This window comes from Astatotilapia calliptera, chromosome 10, assembly GCF_900246225.1.
Source record: "Astatotilapia calliptera chromosome 10, fAstCal1.2, whole genome shotgun sequence".
In the NCBI taxonomy this organism is placed as follows: domain Eukaryota; kingdom Metazoa; phylum Chordata; class Actinopteri; order Cichliformes; family Cichlidae; genus Astatotilapia; species Astatotilapia calliptera.
Window position 1 is genome coordinate 16,285,075 of NC_039311.1, and position 14,056 is coordinate 16,299,130.

At 39.2% G+C, this 14,056-nt stretch overlaps 1 protein-coding gene across 4 annotated transcripts in view; it reads right to left on the reverse strand.

Moving 5' to 3' along the window:
* Window positions 1–2,415: 2,415 nt before the first annotated feature.
* Window positions 2,416–14,056, reverse strand: part of grik1a (glutamate receptor, ionotropic, kainate 1a) — a 35,512-nt gene continuing 23,871 nt past the window's right edge. For 2 of the 4 annotated variants that reach the window (XM_026182214.1, XM_026182212.1), the window contains 7 exons: window positions 13,545–13,768; window positions 12,883–13,001; window positions 11,028–11,245; window positions 9,383–9,608; window positions 6,619–6,869; window positions 5,739–5,907; window positions 2,910–2,971 (listed from right to left, as the gene is read on the reverse strand). In XM_026182214.1, the coding sequence (XP_026037999.1) occupies window positions 5,782–5,907; window positions 6,619–6,869; window positions 9,383–9,608; window positions 11,028–11,245; window positions 12,883–13,001; window positions 13,545–13,768 (1,164 nt within the window). In that variant the 3' untranslated portion in view covers window positions 2,910–2,971; window positions 5,739–5,781. Of the gene's footprint in view, window positions 2,972–5,738; window positions 5,908–6,618; window positions 6,870–9,382; window positions 9,609–11,027; window positions 11,246–12,882; window positions 13,002–13,544; window positions 13,769–14,056 lie in introns of all 4 variants that reach the window. The other 2 variants (XM_026182213.1, XM_026182211.1) reach the window with 1 other exon arrangement.

Below are 14,056 nucleotides of genomic sequence, written 5' to 3' on the forward strand. Positions count from 1 at the left end.
GACAGGAAGGTTGACAGAGATGTGCCTTATCAGCCCCAGAGACTGTTCATTACATTGTGATGGATGGGATGCACTCAAATGTCTGTGCCTCTTTTATTCCGCAGTCATTATTTAGATTTGGGCCTTCTGTACTTGCATGTACAGTTAAGAGCTTTATATTGTAATACATGGACAAAGTCTGACAGGTCTGAAGGACTTAAATTGGTGAGAAACAAGCTTTTCTCCAGAAATGTGATGAAATCAAATTTAAACTTTGTCCTGCTGAGTTTTTCCTGTTCTTTGTTAAAGACTCTCAAAACCACCTTAGAGAAAGTGCATTCTACTTCTCCATTTTGGCATTGAATGGAAAACAGCAGGCTCTGTAATTTACCCTTTTTTTTTATTTGTTTTCTGAAGGCTTTCTGACAGCTTTCTTCTTCCCCCACAACTTCAAACTTACTGACAGCAAAAACAGACAGACGCCACAATCCCTTCATGTCTCCACATCTCTCTTTCACCTCCCCAGGTTGAGAGCTCTGTGCTTTGAGATCATTGCGACGAAGAGTTTAAGCCAGAGACAACAGAGCATTAGTCAGGTGAGGACATCCTGGCTTAGCAATAACGGTCAGTTTAGCAGCATGCCAAGGTTGGAGTTGTAATCCATGGCCTCATTCGTGATGGATTAGATAATGATAAAAAAAAAATACTGCCTTTGGTTTTGATTAAGAATTATGGGGTTAGGAGATTAGGGGCAACCAAACGCTACGTTGGACTGAGCCCAATCCCAGAATTAATCTGAATACCAAAAAAGAGAAAACTCATTACATGAAGAGATTAAGAAACGCTTGGTCGAATTCTCTCAAGATACACACAAACCAGCATACAGAGTCTACAGAGAGAAACGACAGCACAAAACCTCTGACTCCAACAATTTATAAGCTATTTACAGCATTTACTGCTCTGTCCTGTTTGAAATGTCATTGCATTAGCTGCTAAGATCAGGGAAGTGAAGGTCAGTTTTGAATGTCCTGACATTATCAAGACTTAAACTTTAAGATGATCCATTAACAGTTTGTCTTAGTTTCTGTCCCCTTGGAATTGCTTCCTTACTATCATTTGGTTTGTAATATTCTGGAGTTAACTCTAAAACCGATTGCAGTAATGTTTATACAATAACTGAAAGAAAGGAACAGCAGATGGCTTCAGGCACAAAGGTGGACAGAGCACACACCCAGCTAGAGTTCAGGGCAGGTGAGCGGAAAGCCTCAAATGGTAAAAGGAGGACACAGTCATGAAAAGTACACAGGTTGGGTAAGAGCTGGTTATTCAGTCTTTGATCTTAAAAAAAAGTCCAAGAGGACAGGAACAAAAGTTGATATGGGGAAGCTTTGACTGTAATGTGGGGACTGACCAAAAGGGGAATGAGAGTTGGATTTGTCAGTAAAGACTTTGTTGTCACATATGTTAATCAGTGCTGTGCCGGGGTATCCGTTTGATGTGTGTCAAGTGTCAAAGTTGGTATCCTTCACCGTGTCCTCAGGAGTAGAGTTCCAGCAGGGGTGCGTGAATTAGTTAGTAATGCTGAGAGATAATACTGCTGAGGCTCCTAAGAACATTTTCATCAGCATAATCCTCACCTGTCAGTTGAGACATCTCTTGTTTGAGTAAGAGAGGGGAATAAAGACACACTGAATGTGTACAGTAGTCAAACAATATTAAATTTAAATGAAGCTGTCATAAGCCTCCATCCCTAAAACCAAGCTTTTATAAAGAATACTAATGGGAATATTCTGTATTTCCAAAATATAGGCTTTTATTAATTTTATGGTTCAGTCTGAGGCTTGGTGCTGTAAATTCTAAATCTGCTGATGGGTCTACTGCAGCGTGTATGTCAAGCTTAAAATGTACTTAAATGTAATAAATCTCATTGTGGCATGCAAACATCCACTGGGATGTACTGTCACTCCTGGAAGACACGATTTCTCCTCACGTTGTCAAATTTGACAAAGACACGCTGAAAAAAAGGAGGCTTATTGAAAAACAAGACTGTTACTCTCAAGGGAAGGAAAAAACTGTGTTTGTCTTTGACCTCCTTACAGCTTACAGCATTATAAAACGTCCTTTTCACTTTGTCCTTCCATTCTCCCTGTATTATATTCTTTTTTCTGATCCATCTCAGGGATGACATCATGATCACAGGTGTTTGTAAGGAGTCTGTGTGTGTGTCTGTGTGTCAGGATTGATGTTTGAGATGCTGGTACTGGAAGGCTATAAAACAGCAGGTGTGTTTGTGTCTTTCCTTAGAGGTCGTTATCTCTTTTCGCAGGTCAGCGTTGGCTCAGCAATCCTCCCTGAAGCTACTTCAGTGTGTGCCTACAAGAAACGCACACACACTGCTGCCAGCAAGAAACGAGAGCAAGAAATCATTTAAAACCATTTAAAAAAATGCAAAAGTCTTTTTATTGTTAAAATCAGTGAATTTTTGTCATTAAACGATGGGAGGTTCTATAAAGTCTGCAGATTCAACTCTGCGGACGCCTTAACCCAAACTACAGCCATGAGGGAACATCGATGGTTTGCACTATGACAGGGATTTCATTCTTGCGGTCATCACCTGTTTTAACATTATTAATGTTGATACAAGGCTAAAGTGTTGTCAACTACATTTACGGTACAGTATTTAATGCGTTATCCATACACAAGCAGTCTACAGGTGCTCAGGAAATAACGTCATAGCTGCTGGTGGCCCACACAAAAAAATAAGAGAACTGGAAAATGATCAGATACCAGTCTCTGCATTTCCATTTCTTTTCTGATTCAAAGCTTAAGTGTTGGAATCTCGTCTCGCTCCCTCCCTCTTTGAAGTACGTTTGGGTTGACAGAAGATGCAAGCGGACCTCGCACCGCCGTGAGGTCGTGACCTCCTCCGGATGCCTTTGTAACACTGCAGGGAGATCCCCAAGTCTTCCATCACGGCGCTAAAAGACACACACTGCCAGAGAGATAAAGAATTAAAGGCCGGAGTTAAGACACCAAAATAAACTGATTTCCAGTAGATACATGCTACTAGGAGTTTGGGTGAAGATGAATTAGAGAACTGGTTTGAGTCAGGTGACCAGGAATGGGAAAACTCACATATATTGTAAATTTTCTCTGAAAGAGTTGTGAAACATTTATAAACTCTGTTGTCTCATCATGAAAACCAATTACTGACAGAGATAAAGCACAGTGTCTGCTGTGCATTCTATTGCAGGGAGCTATGGATTTATAGTATGGTAATCATTTGAAATTATAAAAAAGAAGGCCATCTGAAATGAAAAGCCTCAGGCTTATCTGAATCTGTAGAACAGTACATTGCATTGAACACATTAATCTTCAATCGCAGTTATTTGCCTTTTATTTTGCCCTACTCTGGATGACGTGCTCATGAAATCATAATTCACAGCAGAAAGTCATCCAGTTTTTATCTGCTGAGCTTTACAACATAGAAGAAAACCTTCCTGTTCCATCCTTGGGCTTCGGGCTTCTTGATCTAGTATGGGTTTCCTATGAATACCAGAAAAAACTTCTTCTTTTTTGACCTGAACAACTGACAATTCAAGTTTTTTGGTGACTAGTTGTAAAAACAAAATCATACCTGATTACAACAACAACAACAAAAAAGTTATATTTACTTTACTTGTGAAAACACCAATTTATCACTGGATATGCATACATTAAATACAATGTTCATTCTTGTATAATTTAAGTATCTTATCAATTTACTAAGTAGGTTATAGGATATGCACTCGTTGCATGCACCGACTGTATGCCCTGTAACAGTAGTAAAGTTATTAATTCACAGTAGTAGTTAATATTTGCTTTATCTGACTGAATATTGCATTCACTCTCATACTGCCTTTCAGAGAAGAAAAGGAACACAAGGTCAGTCCAGGGATAAAGTGAAAATTATTTTCCTCTGCAATACCATCCATCATTTCCTCGCTGAGAATTCTCTGCAGTAATATAAGTTATTAATGAAAGGACGACTTTACTTCTGGCCCCGGATTTGTGTCAAGGGACATCTTAACTCAACACATTGTTCAGTCACTGCTATCCTAACCTCAGCCAACCAAACCAGTCTACTAATGAGCTTAATGAGGAGGAAATATTCAAATGAGTTTTCCTATCTTTTGATTTCCCAAAAGGCATTGAGAGTATACACAAAAGTCTACTGAGACTACACTGCCAAAAGAAAGGGTACTTAACCAGAGTGAAGAAAACATCAGTAGGGAAGACCGGGGATAGTTGTAACATTTTTGACATTTCTGTCTGTAAATTGGAGCTCTTTTAAGGTGGTGGATTCAAAATGTAATGCAAAGTATTTACATGTCTCTGCTATTAAATAGTGCAGCTATTTTCTCTGCAGCACAATTACTCATTACATGGTATGGCCTCAAACACAAAGAGTGAAGTGTTGCAATTAACCCCTAACCTACAACTCTTGCACCAACTTTTGAACATAACAATGAAGCTGAAAAAATGTAGTTGTGCGCCAGTATCGCAATTCCATCGCAATGTCCATGGGAAGAAATACTTTTTTTCATGGCCTTGGTGTGGTTTGCATAGTGCTTCAGAAAGATGAGGAAATCTGTTTCTCGCACCCATCCTGATTTATTTCCACTACCAATACTTCCTACTGCCCATCTCTGACAAAGTGGTCTGCATAACGTATGTGTGGGAGCACAAACATTGGAGGAATTGTGTTGCCAATGGCATTAACCGCATATACAAAGGTGACCAGTGAACCTCTCTGCTGATGTCGTTGCCCCAACTTGTTTAATATAAGTTAAAGTAGTAGTGTGGTAAGTTGTAACATTTGCATTATTGTTACAACTAACCCAGATTTTTTCTTTTACAAATGACCCAGACTCCTATAGCCATGAACTAGCTAACATTACAGCCAACGGCTAAAACATTAGCACTAAAGACCTACACAGAATATATCCCCATAGACATACAAATAACATGATTTAGGTTTGATGAGTTTAACTGCAAAGCAGATAATGCTATTAAACGTTGAAATAAAGTTTAAAAAAATTACTATTTATCTTCTTAGATTGTCTGTGTTTGCCAAAATGTGCTAATTTTTCACATGTGATAGAAGAACTGAATCGGGCATGTACAGGATGAATCACATCATTTGAAACTTGGCCCTGATTGGAGAAATTGGAAGTCTTACAACTGACCCACATTACAACTATCCCCGGTCTCCCCTATAGTGCCACACTTAATGCACATTGTAAAACTAGTTGCTATAATTTAAAGCTATATTGAATTTTTAGGATTTTTAGACTCCACATTACCAAAAATGTGCAACTATTTTGAGTGCTTTCTGGAACGGAGGCTGTATTTTAAGGCTCTAATCATTAATTTGCTCCTTACAGATAAGAAACAGCATACAAATGAGAGGGGAGGGCAAGTCATCACGGAGACACGCCAGCACGATGCCACAGAAACCACTTGCAAGTACTGTAAACCCAACTACTGAAATTGTACTGTTAAGTTTCTAGAGAACTATATAATTTTATTAAGCTCTGCATGAGGGAGGGTGGTGGGAGCACTTTGGAAATAAACAAGCACTTTGCAGGTACACGCTGAAGGAAAAAAGGGTCAACTATAGAAATGATTAAGGATTAGGTGACGCTGAAGGTTGAAGGTTTAGCTATGCTGGCATATTTTGGGAACAGTGGCAGGGAGAAGGACACCCGGTTACAAACCTATCAATAAGAGTGAGCATGTGTTGTATTTGTGTTGTCATGGCTACTCAGTGTCATCGCCCAGTAGCCTGCCACTCTCTAGATCTGTAGATAAGGAAGTGCCAGAGGAGGAGGTGGAGCCACGGCGCTGAAACTGACGAGACTGCACCCCATAAAAGAAACAAAATGCCTGATGCAAAGAAAAAAAAGGGATGGATGAGAAAAGATAACACAGAAAAACTTGAAAAAAAATATTCTGATAATAAATAACAATATGGAAACAACATGAAAGAAAGAAAAATAAGGCAGACTGAAAACACGAATCATGCGCATGGCATTGTTGATCTTTCATGATATAATACTGCCTTTGTTACGTGTGAAATGGTATGCTTTTCTTGAGAAATATATTTGTTACCTCCAAAAAGAAGATTAAAATCATGTGAACTGAAGGATAATCCAGTACTGATATTTGTAGTATATAAAAAAAACACCCCACACAGACCTTTGTGTTTTATTTGTCTACAATTTCTAGTTGTATCAAAACCTAGCATTCACTGTGTCAAAGCAATAAGTCACAAATCATTCTAATGACTGTCTAGCCAAGACACCGGCAGCAATTGCAAATTTTAATTTGAGTAATATCACTCAGATGAGCCATTGATTTCAACAAAAAAACATACCTTCCAACACGCAGAATGAGGAATGAACAAAATTTTGCTCGTTGTCAGTGCATACTTCCAGACATTAATCACTTCTGCTTTTAAACGATCTACAGAAAAACTAGGTCTTTTCTAAAAAAAGAAAAGAAAAAAAACCCAACCCTCTACTCAGAGCAAAATGTAACCTTTAATCTGGTCATTTCGCATCATCACACAGCAGTTTATAGCATCACCTCACTTACCTCCTCTATGTCGGCGTTCCTGCGGGCCTTGTAGATGAACTCTCCAATGGCCACGAACACAGAGAGAACCAGACCGGCAGCCAGGACAATGAAGATACCGCCAATGTTTTCCACGCCCAAGGCATTGGCTTCCTTGTTGTCCTCTTCTGGACAGCCGTTTCCTCTCCACCACTTCTCTTTCATCATGTGCAGCTTCCCTTCCTCCTGGAGCTGAAGGATGGCAATGGTCACTTTATCCCTGTAAGGAGAACCTGGTGAGAGGGAGGGTAGAAAAAAGTTTTTAAAGTCAATCTTTACAGTTTACATCACTACATTTATATGCCACTATTTGCTCATTATTATTTGTTGACGAATACCATTATCTAGCATTAAATATCCATGCTATTAAATTGGATATAAATATTTATTGTGTTTTTCTGAAGTAGTATTTTTTTTTTCAGAAACAGCAACAGTCCCCAGAACTGGAGCCTTACTTTTATGTGACATAAGACTCAGTCATAACCTTGCAGACATAACATGCAAAAAAAATATGTCACATGCAAGTCAAAACATGTCCTGCATGTGCTTCGTCTGCCCTTTTAAAAAAATCATTCCTATGTGATGGGGAGGGCACATTCTCATGTTAAAGCAGAATTTATCTGAGTGATCTAAGTCTGTAATACTAAGTGATGAAGATTATTTTCCACCTGATTCACCATAATTTGATTAGCAGAACAGGAATAATAATAACAATTAGCTGCAACTCCACCCACATGCATGTGAACATGATGGCAGTCACCACTTGCATGAGACTCTGCACATTTTTATTTTATTTTCCTACGCGTTTGAGATGACAAGAAACTAAAAATTCTAAAAACTAAACACTGCCAATATCTTTCTTTCTCCAGCCGCTAAATTTGGAAGGTATTTTTTGCGTGCGAGAACAGTGTGTCACACCTTTTGGCCTGTGAGAAGTGCTGCAAAAGAGTTGTGTTTAGTTTGCGAAGAAAGAAGGAACATGGCTACAGGCTGCACACAAGATTTCCCAGAATAACTATTTTGTCTGTACTACACTGGGCTTTTCAGGTTGACCAGCTCTGGAAGAAGACTTTTTTCCTTGTTTGTCCTTTCTGTTGTTGTTTTGCCTTGTTGGAGCTTACATTGCAGTATACAGAGTTTTGTACATTTTTATTGAGTAAAACTAGTCGACAGTCTTTGATATATCCACACACGCGCGTGTGTGTGTGGGTGAATTGTGTTGCTTAGATTGTTGAGATATACATTGCTGTGCTTGAGAGTCACCATCTACCGGAACCAAATTCCTTGTATGTGTCTGTGCATATACATGGCCAATAAACGTGATATATATATATATATATATATATATATATATATATATATATATATATATATATATATGTATGTATATAAGGTTTAAGAATTCTTAAACAGTATTAAGAACTCTTACACCCTATAATCACTATTTCCTGTTATTTTCTGCATCCCCCCTCTTTTCCTGCTATACTTCCACACTCATACACAACTTTCACTCTATCAGAGCCTATTGATCAGTTGAGAAAAGCGCTGAATGGACTAACTTTTTAGCACAGCGTGGGCACAGCTACCTCTGCTCTGAGGGATTTAGCCTAAAGCAGTGAGCCGCTCATCTGTGTTTATCTCTTAAGGATGTCTTTAACCTAAACCTGACCATGTACCGAGTTCCCGTGCTCTGAAAAAAACATCCTACCAAACACACTAAACCACTACTCTCCACTACAACAGCAAAAAAAGTATTTAGAGAGACTGGTCCTGGTCTGGCCTTCCTAGATAATGCTTTGTCATTTCTCTTGCTTTTACCACTCTATGCACATCTCATTTTTGTGCTTTTTTGGCCAGCAGGGAAGTAAAACTGAATTCAGAGAAATAATAGGTCAACATCAAACTGGACTGGATTAGAAAAATCCTGTACAAGAACAGTTAATGCCAACTTAACTACCCAGGGAGGCTTTCTGTTTATTGGCCCTCTCTGTCATACTATGCTACAGATGCTCCTCCATTCTGTGGTGGCCTTTAATATTTTCAACAATGCAGAATGTTTTCTACAGGAGCAGCAGAGTGAAAATTAACAGGCTTGTCAGGTTGGCTTGCTGTTATCAAATAAGCCTGAATCTCTGACGGAGGGTTTCAAACCTACATCAGTTGCAATACCTTTGCATCTTGATAAGAGAAGAGAAGAAAGAGAGATATATATTAAGTATTGCTTGAGTAAACATCCAACAGTCCTGACATCAAGTGCAGAGGTTGACCTGCTTCCAGTTCAAATTCTAACAAACTGGCCTAAAGCCTTACAGCTGGCAGAGCTTTCTGATGGAAGGGTATTTGCATTTTGAGGATAAAGGGTAGCTGCTCTGCACTTGAACTCCTGAGAAAAATATGCAAATTCCTAATGAAATAAAAATTTCTATCTCTCATGCAAAACATTCATTTACAGACGTTTCTATAAAAAATATTTTCAAGTAAAATAAGACCACCAGGATCTTTTAATCAGAATTTAATTTGTTGTGCTTGAAGATATGCAGTAATTGTCTATGGCTTGCTTTAATTGATATATTTATTTAATAAGAAATGAGTCTTGCTGCAGTGAAATATGTCAAACACAAGGAGTTCTCAATTCAAAATATGTGACTCTACATGACTTTTTTCTTTACTTTTTCAGGGGCTTTTCATTCGGAGATAGGTGACAAAGATGATGTTGAGGCATAAACATCTTTCTTGTTCATCCTACCAATAGGTGTTCCTACTCCATAGCCCTTGGAGTCTATGAGACCCCCAATCTGTGTGAGGTTGCAGTTCCTCTGGCTGATGTACTCGATGCTGGTGGACTCCATCAGCATGGCGTAGTCTGTTGTCAAGACGCGGGTGATACCTTCTCTGTTGTTCTTAACCAAAGCGGTGTTCTTCCTGCTGCTCATAAAGGCCCACATCTTTTCATAAGTGGAGATCTTTGATTTCTAAGGAGCAAAGCAGCCAAAAGTTAATAAAAAGTGTACAGTGTTTAAAATAGACTTTGTGCGTTCGTGTCTACACAAGCGCAGTTATATGTGCTTAACTGGATTTCAACGCTTCCATAAATGCATACAAGTTTAACAAGCAAGCTGTGTGGGACTGTGTTTCAGCGGGAGTCTCAGTCGATGTGTGTGAGTGTGTGTTTCGCTTTGCTCAGTCAGAGAAAATGGGACAGCTGTGTTCTAAATCTCCTCCAGCTGATTCAATTTGTTCAAGCCATCAACACAGCCTGCTTCTTCCTATCGAGGCAGCCATAATCACTGGCTGCAATCTGCGAGGATAAAGCCGTGCATGGATCACCCCTGCTGAGCCACAGGAGGCACAGAGCCAGGGTAGCTGTGAGGCAAGGAAGTGACAGCCCACCCAAGGACACTAGTACACTAATGCATTATATAATAGGAACTCACAAATTACCGTATACTTCAACACAGACACTCCCAAATTCTCGATATGCATCTTCTCCATTTCCCATCATACAATCCTTCTTGATGGATTCACATCACCAGCCATGAAAGAATTTATTTATTTATTTTTATTTAATTTCATTATAACAGAATTTTGGCAAAAATGCAGGATGATACAGAAAGGAAATTATATGATTTTAAGAAGTATCTGTTCCCGTGAATTATGTTGAGAAACTGTAATAAACTCATTTTGACAAAGGTAAATTACAAATTTAGTGTTGAGGCACTAAGGCTATGCCCAATGGCTGATGTTAATTTTGGTTGGTACTGTGACTCCTGAGTTATGTATTTAAATATATTAAAACCTCATAGTTTTAAGAAATATGAAATATTGCTATGGATGTTATTGCTATGGGGTGAACTGTCACCCCATAGCAATAACATCCTGGGTTTGAATCCACCAACCAGCTGACGATCTTCTCTGGGGATTCTGGCCTCCTCCCACAATCTACAGACATGCTCATTAGGATAACTGGCAATAGATATGAATGGTTCTTTGTCTCCCTGTGATTAACCAACAGTGACCTGTCCTGGGTGTATCCTGCTTTTTGCACAGTTGGTATAGCCTGCTGCCCGCATGTAACCCCGAATTGGAGAGAAATGGAAAAAGATTAATGGATGGACAAACAGCCTTTTGCAAGCACTTAGTTTTACTGAAAGATAACAAAACATTTTCTTAAAGGATGCAAAAATCAAATATCTATGGTTTGCATTCAGTGTGAAAAATCACTTTCCTCTCCAGCAGCATTACCACATATTCAGTTCGTCACCATGGAAAACATATAGCTTAATATAAACATAAAGAGAGAGAAAAGCCCTTGAAAGACAGATTATATAATGTAATACGTATTGCGTCACATATTTCTAAAAGCCTCATACTAGACACTACAGCAGGTTTACCTTGAAAAAAGTCATAGTGGATCCATCCCTAACTGCACCATATTCAATCCTGGTCTGCTTTGCCAGGTCATCTGCTGAGTCGATGGGTGCGTCCATTCGTTCCACTGTGAGGAAGGCTGCCAAGTTGGCCGTATAGGATGAGATGATGATCAAGGTAAAAAACCACCAGATGCCACCAACTATACGTGTGGATAGAGCTTTAGGCATCAACTCTGAGCCTGGAAGCACGGAAAACAGAACCAAGGGGTTAAGAACGAGCACATGTGGTAAAGGTTTAAGAAAGGGAGAGTGAGAAACATGTTGATAATGCAGGAATCATTTTGTTAATATCAGAATAGTGAAACTAGAATAATCATAGGTGTTGTTTGCATGTTTAAAAGATGGGAGAAACCGATTTACATTGTTCTTAATCGCAATATTTTTTCTTAATCCTAATTGTGAGATTCACAGTAAATACAATGGTACACTTTAGAAGATCTGACAAAGGAAAGCTGAAAGTAAAGAAAATGTAGCAGCACATGTAAAAAGTAATGAAGTGCAACACCTAAGCACCAAAATAAGCAAAGTGCTTTATATTTTTATTTGAAGGAAATTGGGGAAAACATATTCAGATAACTGGAGAATACATTTGCCACTTTTAGGGTTTGAGGTTTGGATTCATCTGTGCTCGTTTTTTTATTCACTCTGAGTGAAAAGAATCCCTAAATGTGCTTCTAGAGAAGAACCCACAGCATCAAAAAGCTCATATGCAGAATACAGTGCGGAGAGTATAAAACCTGCCTGAGCTTGTTTTTTGATAAATGCTGAAAGGGAATCAGTGCAGCAGGAGACATGTAATTAAAGCTTTATCGGCAATCTGATTTACAGATAAGAAAATAAACCAACATTGAAATTTGCACGAATCCAAAATGAGCCCCACTTGCTCATCTCTTCATTTTCTGCCTTTCTAAAGAGCTAACAAATTACACACATAGCTTACTGATAGTTACACTTGGCTTGCACTCGGCTGATATTGTCAGTAGGTTTGCTGACCACTCAATCAGGCACGTCAGACTTTGCCTGCCCAAATCTCCTGCCTTTAGAGAGATAAAGTCCTTATGATGTGCAACATAATTCTTATAATAGGGTTTGGATGCAATTCATGTGAACTGGAGCCAGGATACATGGAAAGGGCATTCAAAGAAAATAGGAGGAAAATATTGATGTTTGGCATTAAACAGCTCACAGCCGAGCCGCTGTGCAGGGTTTTCATTTACTGTAGCTCTGCAGTAAGACCCCAGTTTTTGCTGCTTCTATTAGTAAAGTTTTAACTTTTTAAACAATAGCATTTTTGGTTTGTGTGTGCTTGTGTCCTAACCTGATAAATTTAAATCAAACATTTAACTGATGTTTCTTGTTATGTTCACCATCGTTGTGCTAACTGTCTGTCTGCTGTGTGCTGCTGGGTACATAGTGTACAAAGAGTGAGATCGAATCTGTCTGAGCTGAAAACCATATTTTAAAAAAGAATTTAAGAATGCACAAATATTTTTAGGTTATTATTTTTTGGGGGGAAAACAAAGCCACTGCAGAACTACCAAAAACTGCAGTGAAGGTTGTTTCCAAAGTGAGTCAATGATTATAGAGCCCCAAATGAATAATATCCAGGTGGCCTCCGATTTGATCTGACTGCAGGGACACACTAATAGCATAAAAATTTTAAAGCACACACATGTTGGTAAATGCACGTTTTGCCAGGTGTCTGAACAGAAACACGTTCTTCATGATTGTCAAAGACACCGTACATACCAAAGCATTTTGTTAATTTGACAGTCAACATACAATTTCATCAACCGACTATATAAAAATAGTTTACTTTGCCGCATCAGCGCTCCAACTCCAAACCAGAAACTGTTGAGTAAAGTGAAATTGTTCTGAATTAGAGTCGAGGACGGGTTGCACGGGTGTGGGTTGTACCACTCGTAAGGAGTAAACCTGCAAGACAACGACAGAAAGGAAGCGAGATTAAAAGAAGTACGGAACCAGTGTGCTGCAGGTAATCATAATTCAGTCATGCAGTTCACATTAAAACAGGCTTCCATTAGTGCTTCAGTGCAATCTGCACTTTCACAGAATGCAAAACACGTATTTTGAGTCTCACATTTTCATTGTCACTTACAGATTGCAAGGTGCAACCAGCTGGCAGATTTCTTTTTCGTACTACCGTAGAAAAAGGTGGAGAGTTTGCAATTACTCCCAGCTACTTAACAGCCACAATCAAATCCACTCTGGCAGCTGATGGCTAAAAGCACACTCTCCGTTATTTCTGAGTAGCAGAAATTTGCTAAAATATAGTCGAGCCAAAACATCACAGCTGATTTGTGATTCTTGTCAGGCTCGCCCATTTTTTATTGTTCTAAAAAGCTCTGTGGTGGCATTCCTTAGTAACCAAAGAAGAGTGTGGCAGAGCTGAGCTGGGGCTTTGGACAGTTCATCACACCTCAGCTCGTCCCCTCAAGCATCAGTGCATCCTCTCACCTGGCAATCACAAAGAGGACGCAGCTGACCCCTGTGCAGGCCAGCAGCACGTACATCCAGATGTCCGGAGACAGGGGATTAAGAAATGAGAACACGCCTGGATTGGTGCCGTTAGGTTTCCGGTACAAGATACTGATGCCTAAGGTCATGAAGGGCTTGGAGAAGTCGATAACTTTCTCTCTGACATAGGTGATGGTTAAGGGGGCCACGGCAAGGTCTGCAACCTAAAAAACACCAAACAAAAGTAACCCACTGCAGGTAAAGTGAGCACTGTTCAAGGGCTCTCATCGGTGCATCAGTATTCACATGATGAATACACCTCGTTAAAAGATTTTCTTTACTTGAGAAAACTGTTAGAAAGTAATGTAATATTTATTTATAGCTCATAACTCTGGTCAGATAGCTTTGTTTTTGTTAGAAGCCTTGTTAATATAGTCAGAGGGAGCATTGATTTTTATCAAAGAAAGAAGCTTGTACTGGTCTTTAAACAAGGCCTGCAAACAGGCTTGAAT